This window comes from Colias croceus, chromosome Z, assembly GCF_905220415.1.
Source record: "Colias croceus chromosome Z, ilColCroc2.1".
Classification (NCBI taxonomy): Eukaryota; Metazoa; Arthropoda; class Insecta; order Lepidoptera; family Pieridae; genus Colias; species Colias croceus.
This window is the reverse complement of record NC_059568.1, coordinates 12,663,978-12,684,883: the sequence shown is the minus strand read 5'-3', so window position 1 is coordinate 12,684,883 and position 20,906 is coordinate 12,663,978. Positions and strand designations below refer to the sequence as shown.

The 20,906-nt window shown below is 32.8% G+C and overlaps 2 protein-coding genes across 3 annotated transcripts in view; one reads left to right on the top strand and one right to left on the bottom strand.

Annotated features, from left to right (window-relative positions):
* The window catches only part of LOC123705559 (epithelial discoidin domain-containing receptor 1-like), a 64,827-nt gene that overhangs the window by 5,794 nt on the left and 38,127 nt on the right, over positions 1–20,906 (bottom strand). The window contains exon 12 of the mRNA XM_045654395.1: positions 7,659–7,826. Coding sequence (XP_045510351.1) covers positions 7,659–7,826 — 168 coding nt within the window. The remainder of the gene's footprint in view (positions 1–7,658; positions 7,827–20,906) is intronic.
* Positions 2,676–6,767, top strand: LOC123705338. Of its 2 annotated transcripts, none has more exons than XM_045654080.1 (3): positions 2,676–2,803; positions 6,147–6,274; positions 6,473–6,767. In XM_045654080.1, the coding sequence occupies exons 2-3, from the start codon at positions 6,205–6,207 to the stop codon at positions 6,748–6,750; spliced, it is 348 nt and encodes a 115-aa protein (XP_045510036.1). In that variant the 5' UTR covers positions 2,676–2,803; positions 6,147–6,204; the 3' UTR covers positions 6,751–6,767. The 2 variants fall into 2 exon arrangements, with proteins under 2 accessions (XP_045510036.1, XP_045510037.1); XM_045654081.1 differs by lacking the exon at positions 2,676–2,803 and adding an exon at positions 5,833–5,851.

The window sequence follows — 20,906 nt, the reverse complement described above, 5'->3', positions numbered from 1 at the left end:
AGAAGGCCTGCTTTTAAAGAGAGTAAAATACCTCACAAGCATTTAAAAGACACAATACTTTGAATCGCATTGCACGCTCCCGGTAACGTTTCATTTAAAAACAAGCTTTAAGATTCGTCGTCTTAAATAACTTAACCAATCTTTGTAGTTAAGGTGCATAAAACGATTGTAACAAAATAAAGAGGAAGAAATCGCTCAAAACCGAGTACCTAAGTAATGGGATTAAAGTATTGTTTGTTCAGGTGTCTTGTACGTGTGTAAACGAAACTATATTGTAAACAATGAACTAAAACTTTGGTCACGATAATAGAGTAGCGAAGGAAGTGGTTTTGTACTAAAATAGAAAATTAATTTGAAAGTGAACTCAAACACCGAACTCACTATAAAATGCTGTAACGCTACCTAACTTTCCTATGTGGGTTTATGTTTAACAATATACATGGTTAATAGTTAGTGTACCTATTACATTTATAATATTTAAAGCAGAGGCGTTTATTTTACTTTATATTCGTATACAACAAAGTCACGCAGCACGACTCTTCATTTCAATATTAAAAACCTTATAATACAAACTCAATCCGTTCACGCTTATTATATAAAATATAACGAGGGTCTTCCATTGAATTTCACTCTTCAATTGAGTCCCCCGAATAGGTAAACAAGTAAAAAGAATCAAACAAGATTCCCCTAAATTTTACGGCGTAACGTGTTTAGATTAGGTCAAGTGCAATTGTTCCTTAAGAGAGCGAGCATTTTACGAAGGTCGGGAAATACTTTTTCTCTCTTTTGATATCGTAGTGCTAAAAAGGAATGAGTGTGATAAACGTCGTAATGATGCTAATGAATATAAACGCTACGTATTTTTGGTTATTTTGTATTGAGTGTTTGATAGTCACAACCGACTTCGCATTTTGGACTTTTAGTACAAATAGCATTCATGTGTTCGAATTGTTTTCTTGTGAATTTAGATAGGTTGGAGCTAAGGGTTGGAAGACCTAAATAAGTATAAAGATAAATTTAATCTTCAAGTAGCATTGTAAATATAAATATATTTTTAGCAGTCGAACATTTATGATATAATTTCATATTGAGGTTTCACGGCACTATTTATTTTAATTGATATAATGAGTGTCAGTAAACTCATTATACATTAAGTTCGAAGCTAAAATTTAAACGTTTATGCGATGTCGAAAATGGCGAATAAGCAGAGTGGTGTCCGTCCACGGAAATGTTTAAATACGTATTGTTTGGACGATTCATTTTATCAGTGACAAACATAACGGTCATTACGGCTCGAGGTAATTAATTAAGCAAAGTTTTGAAAGGAAATATATTTACATTTTCCTCTGCGGTTTTGTAAATGAGTATGGAGAGGTACGGGCTTGGATGGGTGACAGTGAAAAATTAGCTCCAATGATGCCGCTGTCATTTTAATTTTTATATCTGTTTTAAATTCAAATGGGTTTTATTTGCCATGCTACATCGAAGTGATTAAAGAGAATTACTTGTGCTTCTTTTTAATTACTATCATTTTAATAGAACTAGGTACTTTGAATTTTTTTTAATATACAAAGATAATGTATATTAGATAATAAATTTTGCGGATTACAGTGTACATATTTTAAGTATTGAAAACTCTTATTGAATGAGTATTGAAAACCCAGTTCCAAAGGTCAATGCAGAGATTATTTCATTACCAAATTCAAGCTAATTCAACACTTATACTATTTAAATGCGTTTTTATAAAAATAAATTTAATAGAACTTAAAACGAATATTTTATAACGTTATACGTAGGTACTCTTATACATCTCATTTACTACGGTAGCTCATAAATTTGGTTAAAGTATAAAATAAACGTCGCAAGCTATTAGGGAGGGCGGGAGAAAGGGGGAGAGGATGGGAGTGGACGGTGAACGTTAGCACTGAGCAGCAGATTGCATTTTCTTACGGCCAGTAATCAATTTTTATGAGCATTTTTGTAGTACTGCCCCCTCCACTTGATGTGCAAACTTGCCCCGTGTCCTCTAGGGTTGCCAGTAATAATATTAATTTAACACAGAAACTTACCTTTGCTTTAACACCGAATAATTTTACATTTCACATTATTGTCTCTGAGTGCTTTTGTTACTTTAATAATATGTACTTCTAATAATATGTACTATAAAATTAATGTCACTGTTATTTTTGTTTAGAAATCACTGTGTTTTTTTTTCAGTATTACTTTTTTTTAACTTTTAACGTCGTTTTAAGTCTCTACGAAAATGTACACTAAAATATGTGTTATTATAGTGGAAATTAATTTTGGTAGCCCTATTTTCACCCTCCATCAATGTGCAATCTTTGCCTCGCGACACACGGGTGTAACTAGCTTCGACAATAATTATACCTCCGTGGAATTTAATTTAGTAAAATTTAATTTAGTCTAGTGATGTTTGGATGGAATTTCACTTAGTTTTGTTTCGAAGTGTGCTGAGTGCGCTCCGTGAGAAGGGGTTAACAGTTACAATGTTAATGCTTTTATTATCTCACAAGTAAGATTGTTACTAACTGGGGTGATGTTAAGGATATAGGTACTGTATAGATAGTAGTAGTGAAGTCCCATGTCACCTAGTGGGGTTAGGGGCAGATGCATTATACTGATGTTTCACTGATCGATTTTATTTAGGGACAAGCAGGTGATCAGCCTTCTGTGTCCTGCCAGACCGAGACATTTTTTTCTTCGTCGCCACCGGGAACCCTCGGTTCTACGCTCACGCGCTAACCACTGTACCAAGGAGTCGGTCAACAACCGTTTATATAAGGTACCTAATATCCTTTCTAGAACGAATCGAGTCGCACCTCTCCCTTTCAATACATGAAGCTTCATACAAACTAGATCATGAAATCGGAGTCAAGTGGGACTTAGAAAGCAATAGCTCTCACTGTCGATGCACCCAGATGATCAGGGCGATGGGATTGGCGTGGCTAATGCACTCATAGACGCTTATCGATTATGTGAAGCGCTAATGGTCGGAACGTAATTACTATCTATGCCCGCCGATGGACAATTGACAATCGATCAAATTGGAATTCAATTATCAACGTTTTCCGTGATACACTAGCTGATGATGAAGCCCGCAAATAGGAAAAGATTGGAATATTATAGATAGATCATTTTTAATACTCTCTTTTCTTGGTTTATAATATTATTATCATCAACTCTATCAAATCAAAACAGGTAAGCTCGTAAGCTTTATTTTGAGACAACTTAGGTGTGGAACTGTCCTTCCATTTTTTTATTTTTTGAATACTATTTAGAGTTTATTATAAGAATCCGTTCTGTATGTTTTTAGTGGCCCGAGTTTAAAAATAATAGAAGAACAAAATTGAATCTAAAATGAATTATAAAAACCCTCCTTTTAAATTCTGTAACGGAACGACGAAAAAAAAAAAAAAACTGGTCCGCCTCTTGTACAGTACAAACCACTTTATAAACCGATTGAAAATAAATAGAAGCTCGATTGGATAAGCTTATAACAATTTTCTTGAACGGGGACACAATTTGGCTTTGATGAACTCTTATCGATATATTTTAAATAAGTAATTTTCATCGACCAAATTGGAGACCACGTATTTGATAACTGATGCAAGTAACAAATTTGTGGTAAAAATGTATGGAATATCCTAATATCTTGTATGGGCCTGGTATTTGGAGGTAGCATCCGTAGCTAGAGGAATTTCACAAGCTGACAGCTGCCTCCTGGATACGGAATTTATGATGTACGTACATATTTCTGGTAAAATACAAAATTGCTGAGATTTATACAAAAATATCTTATATAGAATACCTAACGAGTTTGTATGTATGATGATTTAAAGGAGCCGTAATCTTATTATAATAAGGCTAATAAACATTTTATGTAAAAACAGATGAAAATAACTTGGAACATAATCTCAAGTTCTCTTTCTTTAAAATAGTCACGTTCCAACTTATATTGCTACGTTAATGTGATAAGCACTACGCTACATATTTGTATTGATCGAAAAAAGTATACGTACAAAATCAACCACATACCAAAGTTTTATTTTATGTTACGAACGTTGAAAAATACGACTCACATCGTAATGTATCATCTTGTGTTTGACCATTAGGTAGGTACTGGATATAATATGGGCCTTTGGTATTTTTATGAATTTCATTTTTTTTGAGATCTAGTGTCGTGTGAAGTATTATGTATAATGTAATTTATAATTTAAGATATTTGCACGCTCAACTACGAGCAGAATGTCTAAGAACCTAGAATCTATAACCTAAATTTGTACTTCAGCTATGTAACTACATTCAGCAAATAAAGACAATTTGAATTTGAATTTGAATTTGAATTTTTGGGCAAATTGTTCTTACTATGAGTACGCTCCTTTATATACATAAAACGTTATGATGCGAAAAAATCTCAGGCAGGTGTTTGATGTAATATCCATCATACACTGTAGTTACACACATACATACATTTAGGTAAAAGTGGACTAAATGTTTGAAGAGGACCTTAATAAAGCATTCCTGTGGATAAAAGGAATTTGAAGATATTTGTAGCGGTAGTTTATGGAATTTTATCATAGCGTTAGCCTTTACACAGGCCGTGCCCGCTTTATTACATAACATCAATATTGTATAGCCTTCGAATTACAGCAGATATTAAAGAAAAAAAGGATATCAATCTTTGTGTCTTTATTGCTTGAGATGTGAGTGGAATATGAAAGGAAATGTGGTAATTTGATGTGAGAATATTCCTATCTTCTAAAATATTAGACTTAAAAATTTTATTTTATTAACTACAGGTCACAGGTGAGCTTTCACTAAACATTTTTAATACCGTAGCTTTTGCAATATCCACGGATGACTAGGTAATCAAAAAAATCTTTTCGGATTATTTTAGTACTTACTAATATTTACCTAATATTACGGCTAAGTATTACGGATTTTATTAGGCTATTTTTTTTTGTACTCTTTTTGAAGGTATTGATAATTTAAAACTTTCTTCAATAACTCCTTCAAACGGCTAGAAGACAACTGTATCACAAACACGTATTGTATAATTGAATAAGAAACCTTTTAAGTATAATAAGATTCCTTTAAAAGTAATGTTGTATTGTAAACACCAGTATAAAGTTTGAAGGAAAAATGTTACATCGCGATGAAAAGAACAAATTCAATTACGAAAACAAACATTGCCTGGTTTATCTTGTACTTATACGTTGTACGGATACGAATCTTACTCGTACGCCTGTATTCTGTAGCCTGTAGGCTTATTATATTTTTATAGAAGCGTTATAAGTTGTGAATTGATGCTTAAAGGTATAATAGTGTATACTAAAAACAGTGGAATGTTATAAGAAACTCCAGTTAAATTTGTTATTAAAATTTCTCATATTAAATTTAAACTTTAGAATAACAATTAAAACGTACGTCTTGTAATTAAAGACATTCCTAGAATAATCAATTAAGAGTGATTCTTGATGCTTTATATTAGATTTTCAAGAATGTATAATATTCATGGATTATACAAAAGTAGGTGGAATATTACTGATATAATAGTAATAAGTTTTATTCCTGTGACCTTTACGTGTTGCTTGGTAGCTACGCGTAAACAGGGCGTACCAATATTGTCTTTTCATTATAAAAGTACAAACATAGTGAATTAATGAACCACGGCTCGGGTTAGCGGTGTTCTAAACCCTTTGATGTGGTTCGGGGCAATATTATTCTCATAGCATTTTCAACATTTTAGGTATATTTAATCAGTTAATTGTTGTACTCGTAAATAACAGGTTAGAAACACTCATTACACCCGCAGTGTGAAGTTAATTAGGTATTACAATATTATCTACATAATTACTGGCATGTTTTAACATTTCGTCTCTTAGATATTTCTTCGAGGTTACGTAATATTGAATTTATTATATTGTAAAGAAATAAAAAAGTTTGAAGTGATATTGAATAATTAAAGTAACGATAAAGGAGGTTTAAATATGATACTACGTTGAATTTAACTTCTTTTGTTACAGGTTTGACAGAAGAATTTTTGTATAAAAATAAAAAAAATATTTTTGTCACATTCAAACATTTTTCTATAATGTAATAAACTCGTTTTCTTTTATAACCAGAGCCATCGATCCAAACCAGGTTCTCAGGACAATAACCAAGCCTTAACCTAGCCCAGTCATGGATGAATTCATAAAAAATATCAAAAATAAATTTTCTATGGAAAATATAGTAGAGCGCCTGAAGGATGGTATAGTATATTTTACATAATATTATTGCCTTATTATTGCTTTTATTTATCTAGTCTTGATATAAAGAAACATGTTTTATAACATTTGACTTGTGTTAGTTATAATTGAGCAGAATAGTATCATAGTACCTAGATTAAAAGTAAAAATACACATATAACAAAAAAATAAAAATGAACAATATATTGTTATTATTCCAGAGATAAAAGAAGAGAAAAATAATGTTCCCGAAACTCTTGAGAAGGTAGATCCATCAAAAATAGCCAACATAGAGGAACATGTATCGAATTTACAAGAACAACCTAAACCTTCCCTTCAACCAGCCGATGATATGAAAAATAAACAAATACCGGGCAATATTCAGAAGAAAGAACCAACCGCGAAGACGAGTATGAATGTCCTTCAAAAACCTATAGAGCCCGAAGAATTTAGGGATCCGTTCCGAGATGACGAGAATCTTTTTAATTTCTATGATTGATATTTGATTTTATACATTTTTTCAATAAATATACTTGCTACATAACACGCCTTTTAGTAATACCTTATTAGTAGGTATTAGTTCTTAATTACGAGAATGAACTTTTGACGATACAGATAGTTCTGTACATATATAATCCTGGCATAGGTACTTTATTTTCAAATATCAATATTAATAGCTAGTTGAAATGTAACACGATCAGGCTTCCTATTTGCGAAGCTTCAGATAGGTTGATGTAAATAGAGTATTTACATTACCATGCATGATGAGGGGGACTTAACATTCTGCAGCATCTCTTGTTGAGTGTCGTTAATTGGTAACCTAATCCTATCGTACGCCCTGCAAGCTACACTAATGGTTTATGTAAAACGTCTCCTATAGAACCGCCGACTTGTATTTTACTTTGCTCTAATATTCAGTATTTACGCATGGAGCCTATGTTATCTATTATAAGGTATCCTTTATACAATAATTTATGTGATGTGAATCATTAATTTCAATTTCATTGCGAATTTTATTGCAGATAAATAATTTACATAGTTTTTCTAATTATGAATTATATTCATCTTTATTTGCATAATATACACGGGAATTAAAAAAAAAATCTGTACTTAGTACGGTTTTATATGATGATGCTATAATTAAACTTGAACTAAATAAAATAAGGGTGCAATAAGTGCGCTGCTTATGCCATAATTATCATTGATGATCCATTTCATTTGCACATATTATTTTAATCTCATCCTATTTCTCGACTATTTCTAAAAAACAAACGAATGATCCGAAGTTAAGTATACCGTCGTTCATATGCTCTCTTCAGAATCCTTTAGAATGCGGTGATCCTGCCGTATAAGCTATAACGTATTGTTAAGGTGAAGTAATAGCTTAGTATAAAGAGAGGTACTTACAGTGCCGTGCGGTCCCTCGCCTAGGAAAGTAACCGGTCGCATGCGCCCCCGCGGGAAATCCAGCAGGGGCGCCACTCCGTTTGGGGGCTCGGCTTCAGGTAGTTTGATGGAGGTGAACAGCCCCGGGGCAGGGCGCTCACGGCGGCTCAGCCGCTCGTCCGGGTACGTCTGAAAATGTCACTTTTTAGAACGACTCCTCAGGATTATAATGCATCGCTAAACAACATAATTTGTCGGACGAAATTGAAATACGTTCCGTTTTTAATTCGAAATGTCATTGTTTTTTCAATTTATTTTGATTGAAGAATTTAGATATTTTTTGTAATGTGGTTTTTACAGAGATCATTAACATACTGAACCACACTGAAAATAAATAGTACTCAATTCAATTGAAGAACCTTTAACGCCAAAAGAAAGTCCAAATTAAAGGGGATTCATATTTTCTGCTGTATAGACGTGTGTGAATATTTATCTTCAAAGGTACGCTCCTATCTACCTCTATAATATCTGAATCCTGATAAATTGTGGGGTTTTTCAGGTCCATTAGTCAATTAACGTCAGTAACCGATCGAAACGAAGGCTGCTATTACGGTACACACCGGCCAGTTTTTGCGCCAATATTAAAACGTTAATATCACTATTTTATGTGGTGCGGTAATAACCCACTTTCAGAATAATAGCTAGCTTCCATCCTACAAGACTGAACCTATAATTTACGTTATATGACTTATTGTTCTCTGCTGACGTAGACGCAGGTAGCTTAATTATTTGATTTGATAGGCTGCCATCATTATGAAAATGAAAGTTTTAATAAGATAAAAAATAACTGCAAATGTTTACATAATATTTATAAATAACAGAGCGGCGTCACAAAAACACCCAAATTAAAAAATTCGGAATTTGTAAACAATTTAGGACGCAATTTAACAACGGTCGGCTTACGTGTAAGCCTTACAAAGCTGTGATAAAACATTAACAAAACGGACGAAAAGCCGGCGGGCACGCAAGTCGCTCCTCTCATAATACCGTCCTTTACTCATTTATCATTTTGCAAACAGCCGCATAATACCCCTAATGAGTAAAATCCAAGCATACCTTAGGCAATACCATTAATATTACGAACCCCGGCCTTTCCCCTTTACAGATGGGATACCTACTACACAATAGTTTAAAGCACATTTACCTCTTGGTGGCTTTCATTTGGATTCGGGAAGCGTTCCACGTTTGGCAAGAGATTCATTCTTATTTCTACTTATTTACGGCTATTCCACGACTTTTAAATTTAGAAACATGACATTTTATTTCATCGCTATTCTTTATGGTCAGAAAATAATGGAAATAACCGTAACTGTATATTACAATCTCTACCTGGGAAAATACACCATTAAATTCTTATTTTACGTAGCTGAATGTATCAAAAAGTGGAAATAGATTAGAAAATATTACAAGGAATCATACAAACCATTATTGTAATTCATATTCATAGATTACTTTAATGATACTGCAGTACTTTCGGTAACGATCACAGTGAAACTAAATTCATTTAAAACAATTAATTATCTACGCAGAGGAGTTTCGCTAAGCTGCAACAAGAAAAAAGTAAGTACTTTAAAAAGACGTTAGAGAATTAAACTCTTTTTATACGTTGAGTTAGCAATTAAATAAACAAAGCTATCAAAACTTTAGCTCACTATTTTATACAGCTGCTTTCTTAACGATGTCACTAAAGTTTTAGCCGGCTTATTGTTTGATATAATTAAAACTAAGCGACCGGAAAAATTGTCCCGGAAAGTGCAATAGCATAGCGAACATGCTTATAATGTGGTTAGGCGTTCTGGAATGCTCTATGACTATACAGAAGTATAACATTGTTCCCTTTCGAAGCTCGTTCTACGCTAGCTTCTTGAAACAATGTTAAATTTAATATTTGAAGTGGCTCAAATGTCCGGACCGATACGTAAAGAATGTGTTTTTTTTGTGAAGACTTTTGTTAAGGTCTTTGTGGAAAATTAAATATTACAATAATAGGCTAAGAAGTTTAAGTAAGTATAGATTTTTATAACAATACTATTTACAGTTACGTACTTCGACGTAGCAAAAATAAAGTATCAATCAAGAAATGTTATCCATATCAATGTTATATAATATATTATAGTAGGTTATAGAATAGAACCAAGATAGAACCAAAGTAGCGCACGCGCGTCATCATTATCATTTTGTAATATTATTATTGGATGAATTCATATTATATTAATAGACGCCATTACACCACACTGACAAATTACACTTGTGGTTAGAATGATCCAACAGCTATGCATAACCAATCCATTATTTAATTCTATAGCGATGGTGTGGGGTGGACTGGGAGGGTGTTTCGGGATGTGTGACTTATTCACAAGAGGGGGGCAGGGCAGTTACAGGCGTATGGGTTGTAGCATCTAATGGAGTATTCAAAGATGTCAACGGTGAATGACACGTAAAATGCATACTGCACGGAATAAAATGTAAGGCGAAAAATTGGTTCTCACTTTAACAAATTCTCTTACCCCTTAATAAATTCTATGAAGATTATATTGACATACTTTATCGTTGCGTCGTTATCATTTGTTTAGATACATTGTTATATACGTTTATTCTAAGTACATTTTGAAATAATAACATTTTATAGTAAAACTTTTTATAGCAGTGAATTAAGAAGTTTAAATAGACGGTGAAAGTTTGCGAGCGACTTCTTTGTTTCTTTGGCTATACTCGTGAAAATTGATCCGAGGTAGGATTTTAGACTTGGTAACGAAGGCGAATACAATTACCCTGTTATTTGTATGTATGCCTATTATTTAATATTTTACAAGCATTTACTTTATGAAATCACAATTTACTATCTAGCAGAACTAAATTAAATTTACCTAGGCGTTTTTTCATAAATAAATAATGCATATTTTGGTAAATCTAACTCATAAAATAGTATGTAATTTCACAAATAACGTGCCTCATTCTTATTCGGCTTTAAATTTTATAAAACTACTAGGTTTTCGCCCGCGTCTTCGCCCGCGCAGTCAAAGAAAAACCCACATAGTTCCCGTTCCCGTGGGATTTCCGGGACTGCGTCATTTTCATTTTCGGGATAAAAAGTAGCCGGCTATCAAAATATCTCCATACCATATTTCATGAAAATTGGTTCAGTAGCTTAGGCGTGATTGAGTAACAGACAGATAAACAGAGTTACTTTCGCATTTATAATATTAATAATATAGTATGGATTCAAATATCGCAATTTAAATTAACGTTGCAGAGAAACATACCGTTTCATAAAAACTCAAATTAGATACAAGCACAGACACATCCATTATTTAAGTAAAACTCGATTAAACATATGAAAAAAATAAGAGATAACACATATAAACTGTTCCCCTGAGAAATGCGAGGAAAGTTACATGAAATAGTTTATAGTAATAACTCTCGTCCGCTGGATGCTGAATATTTAAACGAACAAGTGCTACTGGTTCTGTATTTTTTATAAGTAACCGAGTTTAAAAAGCTTTTGCTCATTTTTGGAATCATTGCCTGATGTTTGATGGCGTCCCGAGTTAAATTAAAACGTTGGGATGAAAGAAAAAGAAAAGCTACGATGCATTTTGTGGTGTATATGAGCATGCATAATGACTATTAATTCATATACATTGTACATTTGCACTGAAGCCGTGCACTCAACTACAACGTAATTAAAAATTAAGCGCCACCAAAGCTCAGGTGTTCTTGAGCAAAATGCATTAATTAAGATTGCCCGAAAAACCTCAAACATGCTCTCCAGTGGTGCACTAATTACTTCGGTTACGTCATAATATGTTTAAATTTAGTACACTGTTCCAAATTTATTAAAAAAGGCGGCCGAAAGCACATGGTGCGCTCCACATTTTATAAAACTTTTGTTTTTTATTTTCCTCAATGACTGAACTGGTTTTTATATCATGTATAAAGAATATATTATTTTGGTTTGTTGCTTATTTTATCATTGTATGTTCAAATGAAATATTGCTAGTTCCTGACGTTTTTCGTAATAATTAGGGAAAATTGCGGTTCTTTGGAAGACGTCGTTTTGGTCGGCATACATTAGCGTGCTTTTGAATGTAGGGCAAACGAATGTTGTGCTCATTAAAGCTCGACAAACGACCTTAAAATTTAAGAAAGTCACAAAATACAAGGAGATAGCATAGTTAATGTACCTAGTTTATTTCTGTAGTCATACATCATATCAATAAATAGTTAAAATTGCTTTGCCTGAGAAATACTAAGAAAACGTAAGCAAGTATAAAAATATAATTTTCCATTATTATTTCAGCACCATGCAATTTATTTTCACCGACATAACAACCTAAACAAATATGTTTCCCTCACGAACTAATTTTATCACCATGCATAAATCCGTACCTTATAAGGAGAGTAAATATTCAAAGAGTCCTTTAAAATGTATTAGAATGTACGGAACAATTTTCTGTACCACTCTTGACGCCTTTATGTTCGAGTGATACACGTAAGAAATGGTCGGACGATAAACAATCCCTGAGTGGGCAGCCAGCATACGTTTGAGCTCCCCGTGTCATTATAAAATACGAGAAGTAGCGAGGATTCACTTTGAGAAATGGGAGCAGGGTTCGCTAGCACCTGGGACCGCACCAACGAACTGCCTCACCAATGTTATTCGCGTTTTTGTAAGTTAAAAAGTCCGTAGAATAAATTTATGATCGCCTCGTAAATGGCGTCCTTTTAGCGACCCGCGGTAAAATTTTGGTGAACTTGTGGCGTTGATGTGATGTTTTATGGTAATTTATTTTCGAATGTTTGAAAACAACGATTATATGGGTTTTAAATGCATATTACGCAAATAAAGATAGGAATGTTAAGGTTTTGTCAATTATAATAATCAAAGCATTTCGGTTGTTAGACTATACATATATATACCTACTATTATCTATAGTAGGTAGACTATAAGGGAAAAAACCCCTCTTAATTCACTATAATATTTAGATCATACTTTGTTATGACCAAAATATAAAAATATTCCCAAAAAATTCAGAAGGTGAGCTAGCATAGCCATTAATGGAACCCACGCTGAGCAAATCGAGATCCCTCTTGTCCGTCTTTAAAATAGTTCCCCACGAAATTGTAGAACTTAACATATATTACAGCTGAGCAAGTAAAACTCTGTGTGATAGTGCTGTTAGAATATTTATGAGATTTTACCTTTTTTCGAAGATTTTATATTCCGAGTGGATTCACTTACAAAGTATCCCCGTAAAAAGATATATTTATGGAAGAAGAATCGAGAGAAACTATTATTAAAGTTATCGTTGTTGCATGTCCTCACAACTTTATAATATTTGTCTAAGTTAAACTATGTTAGACCGTATCAATATCTGTCTAAAATAAACTTAAAATACCTTTCTAAACAACGAATAAACTCAAAATACATTTAATATTTCTGAATACACTATGCTATGAAAGAAACGTATCAACATTGAATATCATTCGAATAGTTTAAAGATAAATACATTGAATAGAAAATAAAGTCTTATTTCCTATAACAACAATTTAATATTCTCACTGATAATATTATCTCATAGATAAACTTAATAAGAAGAAAAATGATGCGCGTTTATTCCGTGAATTCAGGCTTCTAATTACGAGGTGATTTGACTGCTTTAAATTATAACCATTGGAAGAGTTAATTTTCTAAAGAGCAAAAAGGTGGGAGGGTGTAATATTATGTTTTAAAAAGTTCATTGTACTCTCTCTTGAGATGCAGTCTTCGCGGGCACAGGTGTAGCTTACGAATGAATATTTATAACAGCACCTGTCGGATCGCAATTCCATAATAATACAGTTTTAATTAATATTTTAATTAATATAAAACGGTATTGTAATATTAAAAAGTTTTTCTTCTAGTAATCGATATTGCGTAGAACAAGTGAGAATTACTATTATTCCAATGATTTTGTTATTCGAAGTTATCGGATGAAAAGAGGTTAAGATAGTATAAGATTCTTGTGTAGGTACCTAAGTATAATTAACAAGACATCTCTAATGTTTATTGAGGAATAAATACAAAACAGTGAGGTGGCATCTTGAAGGTAATAGAGTATGTGATAATATGAAGAATATTCTTCTACTTTATCACAGTCCATTGAATTCTTATAAAGTTTTGTATCATTCTTTGATCTTTCAGTGATCTTTTTGCTACCAATCAGTTAATGCTAGCCACACTTTTCATTTATTATAGACAATATGAAATCTATCCTAATATTTTGATGTTTTCATTTGTTAAGAATGCATACAAAATAATTAACTATGAGAATCGAGTTGTAATACTATCACATACTAACATATTTTCAATTAAACGAGCACCAGATACCTGTACTTTCTAATTATTTCTCGTGAACGGTGAAACCAAATATGGGCTATGTTATTAATTTGGATAATTTAACCCGTTTCATATTAAATAGTTTGATGACGCAGTAAATTCAAGTAATCGCGTTACGAAAACAGTGTATAGCTCAAATTAGATCATTGTTATGTATGCGGTCGGCCATATTGTCAAACTAATTACAATGTTTATTGTTAGCGAAATTGCTTCTGTGTCTCACTCGATTGGAGATCTTGTTCAATTGTAACTAAACACGACTTATGTAGCTATAAACATCTCGATTTGATTGAACATTACGTTTAATTTAGATTATAATTATCCAATTCGAGCCACATACTTATAATATGCTCGATAACTTGAAAGGTGAAACAACCTCTCCCTGAATATTTATTGTGTTCGAGATATTACATTATAAAGTATTTGTTAGAAATATTCTGTCGCGTTTACATTGCACGTTTGTGTTAGCATTTCACAATAAAAACGTGAGATCAAAGGATGCACTTGGATTTAGCATTTTATGTTTTTGCATTAAACAGTATTTACAGCTTATCATGCTTTGTCAGGAATATGAATGTTTATCTCTATGAAATATTTAGTTACTTTTGAATCGAAATAATATTCTATACCTCTGTAAGGCAATATGAACTACTAGATTTCCGCCCGCGGCTTCGCCCGCGTTTGCAAAGGAAAACCTGCATAGTTCCCGTTCCCGTGGGATTTCCGGGATAAAAACTATCCCATGTGTTAATCCAAGTTACCCTCTATATGTGTGCTAAATTTCATTGTAATCGGTTCAGTAGTTTTTACGTGAAAGAGTAACAAACATCCTTACATCCATACATCCATACAAACTTTCGCATTTATAATATATATATGAATATATGAACTATTTTTTTATATCTTTACTGCGTAAATACAGTACTCAAACGATATTTAATCAGGAACTTTTATAGCATCTTAAAAGCACATCTTTTCAAGACACTCAAAGGAATATAGAGAGAAATTGATTAATTTTTGTTCCACTCCATTGTAAGAGCACTAGGATATTGGATAACCAATCTACGTCAAGCTGTAAAATGTTCAGTTTACGACTCAGTGTCATGTCGAAGACAGCTGTTGCATCGATATAAGTAAGCCTCTTGAGCCTCTGATCTTGGTTCTTGTCTGTTCATACGTGGGAATGTTTGTGACATTGACGCAATCTTCAGCATTTACGAGAGGCAATTTGTATTATCACACAATACGTGTATATACGTATACATCTCTGTAGTCTGTATATTATGTTTAATGTATAATTATAACGTTAATGTCTATTTAGATGTTAATTTATAATTTTTATATGCATGTTAATATATTATTTTACTTAATGTGTGTTCATTGTTCATGTTCCTTATTAGTAATTTTATAAAGGAAACGTTAATCAGGTGTAAAAGTGATGAATGTTGAGGATAATAAATATATATGAAGGTTGCCTGGCATTTGGCTTTGAGCCATAAGGCCGCAATTTGTACATCTTAAATAGTTCTGTTTTATGTACTTTTATTTTAATATGTTGTACAATAAAGAGTAAATATAAATAAATAAATAAATAACGAGAATGCCTTAATGTTACCAATTGCTATGCAAAATTACTCAAATCGTTAGATGTTGCCTTAAGTTTTTACAAAAAACCTTATTTTTAACCGACTTCAAAAAAAGGAGGAGGTTATCAATTCGGCCGGTATATTTTTTTTTTTTTTTTTATGTATGTACACCGATTACTCCGAAGTTTCTGAACCGATTTACGTGATTCTTTTTTTGTTCGATGCGGGATAGTGTCGAATTGGTCCAATAATAATTTTATTCGGATAGGCCCAGTAGTTTTTATTTTATGAGCATTTTTGTCTGTAGGTATTTGTAAATTTTGCAAGTGCAAGTTTGAAGTCGGTTGTTTTTAACGCAGTTATCACTTGTCTTTTCTTTATTGTTATTAGATAAAGGAACATTACATGTGACTTTAGACTATTCGCTTACACGGTGCTTTATTTTTAAAGTTAATCAATCATTAGGATAATAAGTTCATCAGACGATTCCGTTTCATTTGATTCAAAAGGGAAGGGAACACGGTAATATGTTTCGATTACCGGTGCCCGACTCCGTTTGAATTGAAAAATGCCTGCATGTTCCGGCCGCCCCTTCAATTCTTTCTGTTTTGACGGTCCGTTTTTTTGTTTCACTATAAATCTCTCATCCGATGCGATATCGGATGTAAATGTGTTTTAGATCTTTTTATTTTGGCGGGGAATGCTATTGGACGATGAAGAATTTTATTTAAAACCAACTATTTTTTCAAATATGACGATAAAATTCTTTGGTACAAACGGCGATTTCATTGTGCCGCTTTTTGGCTTGGGTTAAAATTCGTGAAATATGGCCGTTTATATTCCCGTTAGCCAGTTATATTGATTTTTGAAGATATACTTTTTGTTAAATAAAAAAGAAAGAAGCTATGTAATCTGAATTTTATGTTGGAAATATTAAATTATCATGTATTAATCATCTTTTGAATTTTCTTATCTTTGAAAATTTAAACATATTTAAATTGTTAAATTGATCGTTTAGATCCGCTTTGCTAACTCGGCGTGTACTCCCACAGTTGCGTGTACTCAGACTTTGAAAGGTAAAGGGAAGGGTGAAAGGCAAACATGCGGCCTGTCCATCCGTAGACTGAATAATGTCTCTATTTTTATTTCCTTTCGCCTCTTAATCGCGAAGCGTTTGTGAAAGCTATTACTTTCTTCACTCTACAACTTGTTAATTCTGTTATGTCGATTTGCCGACTTAATTTGTGAGCTAGATAAATACGACACGGTGTTGATTAGTTTAATGAACGATGGATGTCGTAACTTATTTCATAGACATTAAAGCATTAGATAATAATTGTATTAATTATAACTCTGCAAAGTTTCCATCTGTTCGTGGAAATCTAAAGTTATATACGTGATATTATGTTAATTTGTTTCAATTCAGTATCAGACTTCTGCTGAGTATTTAAAATGAATTATGAGTTACCTGAACTTCTTTTTGTTTGTATCGGAAGTACTTAAACAGCAAGATGTCTGCTTTCAACTCGATTGAAACTTTGTTAAGAATTAAATCCAGTTATTTTCCAAATCACTTAAACTTGAAAAAGTTAATAGTCTCGTAAATATTATCTGTTAAATATATAACTACCAACTTACCAATTACCATACCTCACATACATTTACATGAAACACGTCTGTATATTATCTATACTCATATTATAAAGCTGAAGAGTTTGTTTGTTTGAACGCGCTAATCTCGGGAACTACTGGTCCGATTTGAAAATTATTTCGGTGTTAGATAGCTCATTTATCGAGGAAGGCTATGTATGCTATAAATCATCACGCTACGACCAACAGGAGTGGAGCCACGGGGATGAAACCACGCGGAGCAGCTAGTAAGAAAATAAACAAGACTAATATTTTTAATATAGTTGTATGAAAACGAAAGAGAAGTTTTAATTGTATCGATAGATACACACGGCCAGCGAATGGGTCAATCATTAATTTCAATACAAAGTAAAGCATCCATCTAATTCTGTGTAAGATTGATCTATGCCCAAGTAGTGAAATTCACTAGAACTACTATTATATAGAACAATGGCGTCGGAACAATTTAGCGTTAGATCTAGTGGGGTGTAACTAACGGCTCTTAACTGTGACCTCATCCCGCAGCTTTACAACTACAAATTTAACCCAGTTTGCAACCAAATGTCTATAGGAAGTATCTTTTAAAATGCATAAATTATCTTCTAAATGTGTTGCATAAGGCACAAAAATATACCGAAGGTGTAATCATAGTTTTATTTTATCCAACACTTTTCAATTAAAAATTAAACGCTTCCCTGCTTTGTCTTAAAGTCCTTCCATTTAATGATATTAGACTTGATTAATGAATTGTCCTTTACGAAATACCTATCTGAAGATTAATTAATTACTAGGTGTTGCCGGCGACGATGTCCGCGTGTAGATTAAGCTCCTCCCTGCCCATTTCATCTAACAATGACAGTGTTATGGACTTTGAGCTACCAAATACAGATATGTTGCTATGCATAATATGGCATAACGTACATAATAGATGCTAGAATTGCACTAGTATTATTAATTTTGAAATAAGTTTTTATAGGTATCTAGTCTTGATGGATGGATCGTTAGTTTTTAAAACAAGCTGCATAACCAAATATTTCATAAGATACGAATACCCTTCAGGCAACTGAAATGTGTTTAAACGAGGATGAAACTTTAATGAAGCTGATTTCTGACATACAAACTTGGACGGAGTTGTGGGGTATCGTTAGTGCAACGTAGTATGTTGTGTGTACTGAATTTTTGTACACTATGAAAATCTAAAACCAAATATGAGTATAGATAAGGACAATAAATTAATAAAGTGCTTGCATATCATAAATATGAGAGAGATTCCTATATTACTCTATAATAAGTAAATTAATTTTGAGCTTAATTTTGAGAGATAAACTATGGGTTTATTGTGCAATGGTATGATACGATTGTGTACAAAAAAGCATATTGTATAGATTAACTTTAACTTCAGAGCGAAACGTGTCCATTTACCGAATCGGAGCTAAAAAGGTAAACAAAAATGATTTATGAATTATTTATAAAAGTACTTCTTCCGTTTACAATTCTCAATGAAATTCTGCACTCAGACGATTTAATTCTTACTCCAATAAAGAACCTATTGTGTATTATGGATTCTTAGGAGAAATATAAAATGGCTTACTATTGTGTTATTAAATTTAAGCGAGCTTTTATAATACCACTTCGATTATAGAAAATGAAAAGTCGAGTCATTGTAAATCCTCATCTTTTATCGTAATCACGTTAAGAAGTCTTTCTTCATATATCAGCATTAACATGCGAATATTTCAAAGCGAAATTCGAGTACAATTCCTTTAATACTCTGCGATTATTCAGTTATAATAATAATCAATGGGGTATCTCAATATGTGCTAAACCCCGTTACACAATACTAGGTATTACATAATATACTGGTATTGGTCTCAGTTTCAGCATCTCTTAGTGAACGCCTCAAGCCATTACCATAATTGTAACACATTACCTAATCAGTTTATCTATCAAGATCCAAACGCCAGACTCAATAGGATTTGACATGGTGAATTCATGCGTGTCTCCCTTAGAAATGATGAGTTATAAATGAGCTGAATAGTGTAATATATCATCTTTGTACTGCGGTATTAATTAAAGATAAAGCCAATTAATGAAATCTAAATTAGTTTACGCGGTCTGATATAATGTATACTAATATCATTCTATACTAATTAATAAAATATACTTTAAATTCATTATTATGTTTGCAATTACATTGTCACAACTGTATTAAAATATATAAAATGTATCTAAATACCCTTGTTTTAAAAAGCAACAATATTTCCTCACTCCGCTTGGAAACTGTCAAGCGAATTAACCTCATACAAGATCAGCTTCCGTCGTGATATGAATATGTAAAGAAAGTCTTTACTAGCAATTGAGAAGGATCGTGCGAAACTGAAACAATCGAATTTCGGTTTGCAGGTACCGTACGTATGATCTGTATAATTAGTGTAGACGTGAATGCCCGTAAACTATGGCTGGAGGCTGCAATATCCGATCCGCTTGATACACGATTCGCCGGTATTGTCAATCGAATGCTAATACACTTCTGTTGCATAGTGAATTAGATTTGAATGCTCTGCCATAGGACTTTTGTTTCCAATATACGTTGTATGGGACTAATTTGGGCTATTTAGATTGGTTTTGCAATATTTATTAGACACGTTTCGATGTATTTGCGGTGTTACTTGTTTGCTGTTCTGAATGAAAATATGTACCTACATTTTTATTTCAACTATTAGTAGCGTAGTCGTGTTGAGTGGCGGGAAAAGACGATGTAAAGTAAATAACTGCGACTCTTTCAAATTAGCTTAAGAGTTGATTAATTAATGCTGAGAAGTTTTTAATCTTGAGTTTTTATCTAAAGATGTAGCCGAACTATTTAAATTATTATTAGAGTGACCTTTTGAGTCAAATAGGAAGATTCAATTTTAATGATTATTTTTCCGACCCAAATATCGACCAATAGAATTGCACCATTCGACGTCACGTGGTACAACCTACATGGTATTATGCTGATTTTATTTTTAAAATTTTCTCTGGTCGTTGACGTCAAACTGACAGGTTTAATTCAATTGTGAAATTATTCACGAAAAATAATCTCCCGAATACCACACGAGCTTCAAAATTATCTGGCATTTCCCTCAAGGTTCCCTGCAAACAAATAAAGTCGTCAAGTTTTTCAGGAAAAATCACTCGCGCTACGCACTCGTGATTTTTTAGCCTTGACTAAAAACTTGACTCCTTCATTTGTTTGCAACGAACCTATCGGAAAATACCCGATAATTTTGAAGCTCTTGTGGTATTATAAGTGAATATTTTTCATGACACTCAAAATTTATTCGTCTTGATGAGTATTTTGAAGATGTTGACGACAATACAGATGAATATTGAAAAAAAAAAATTCGTTAACTCACATAATACAATTTAAAATTGGCAAAAGTATTTTGACTTGTACCACCATTCGTTCTTTTGGCGCACGATTTTAAAAAATCCAACAAAATAGTACCAATAAAACATTCCGGTCGAAAGCGCCGAGCTCACTACATCCAAAGCAAACACTTTATTTGACACCGTGAAGTGTAAATAACGAATGGAAATTCAATTCCGGTAATAACAGAGTGTAATATCTGT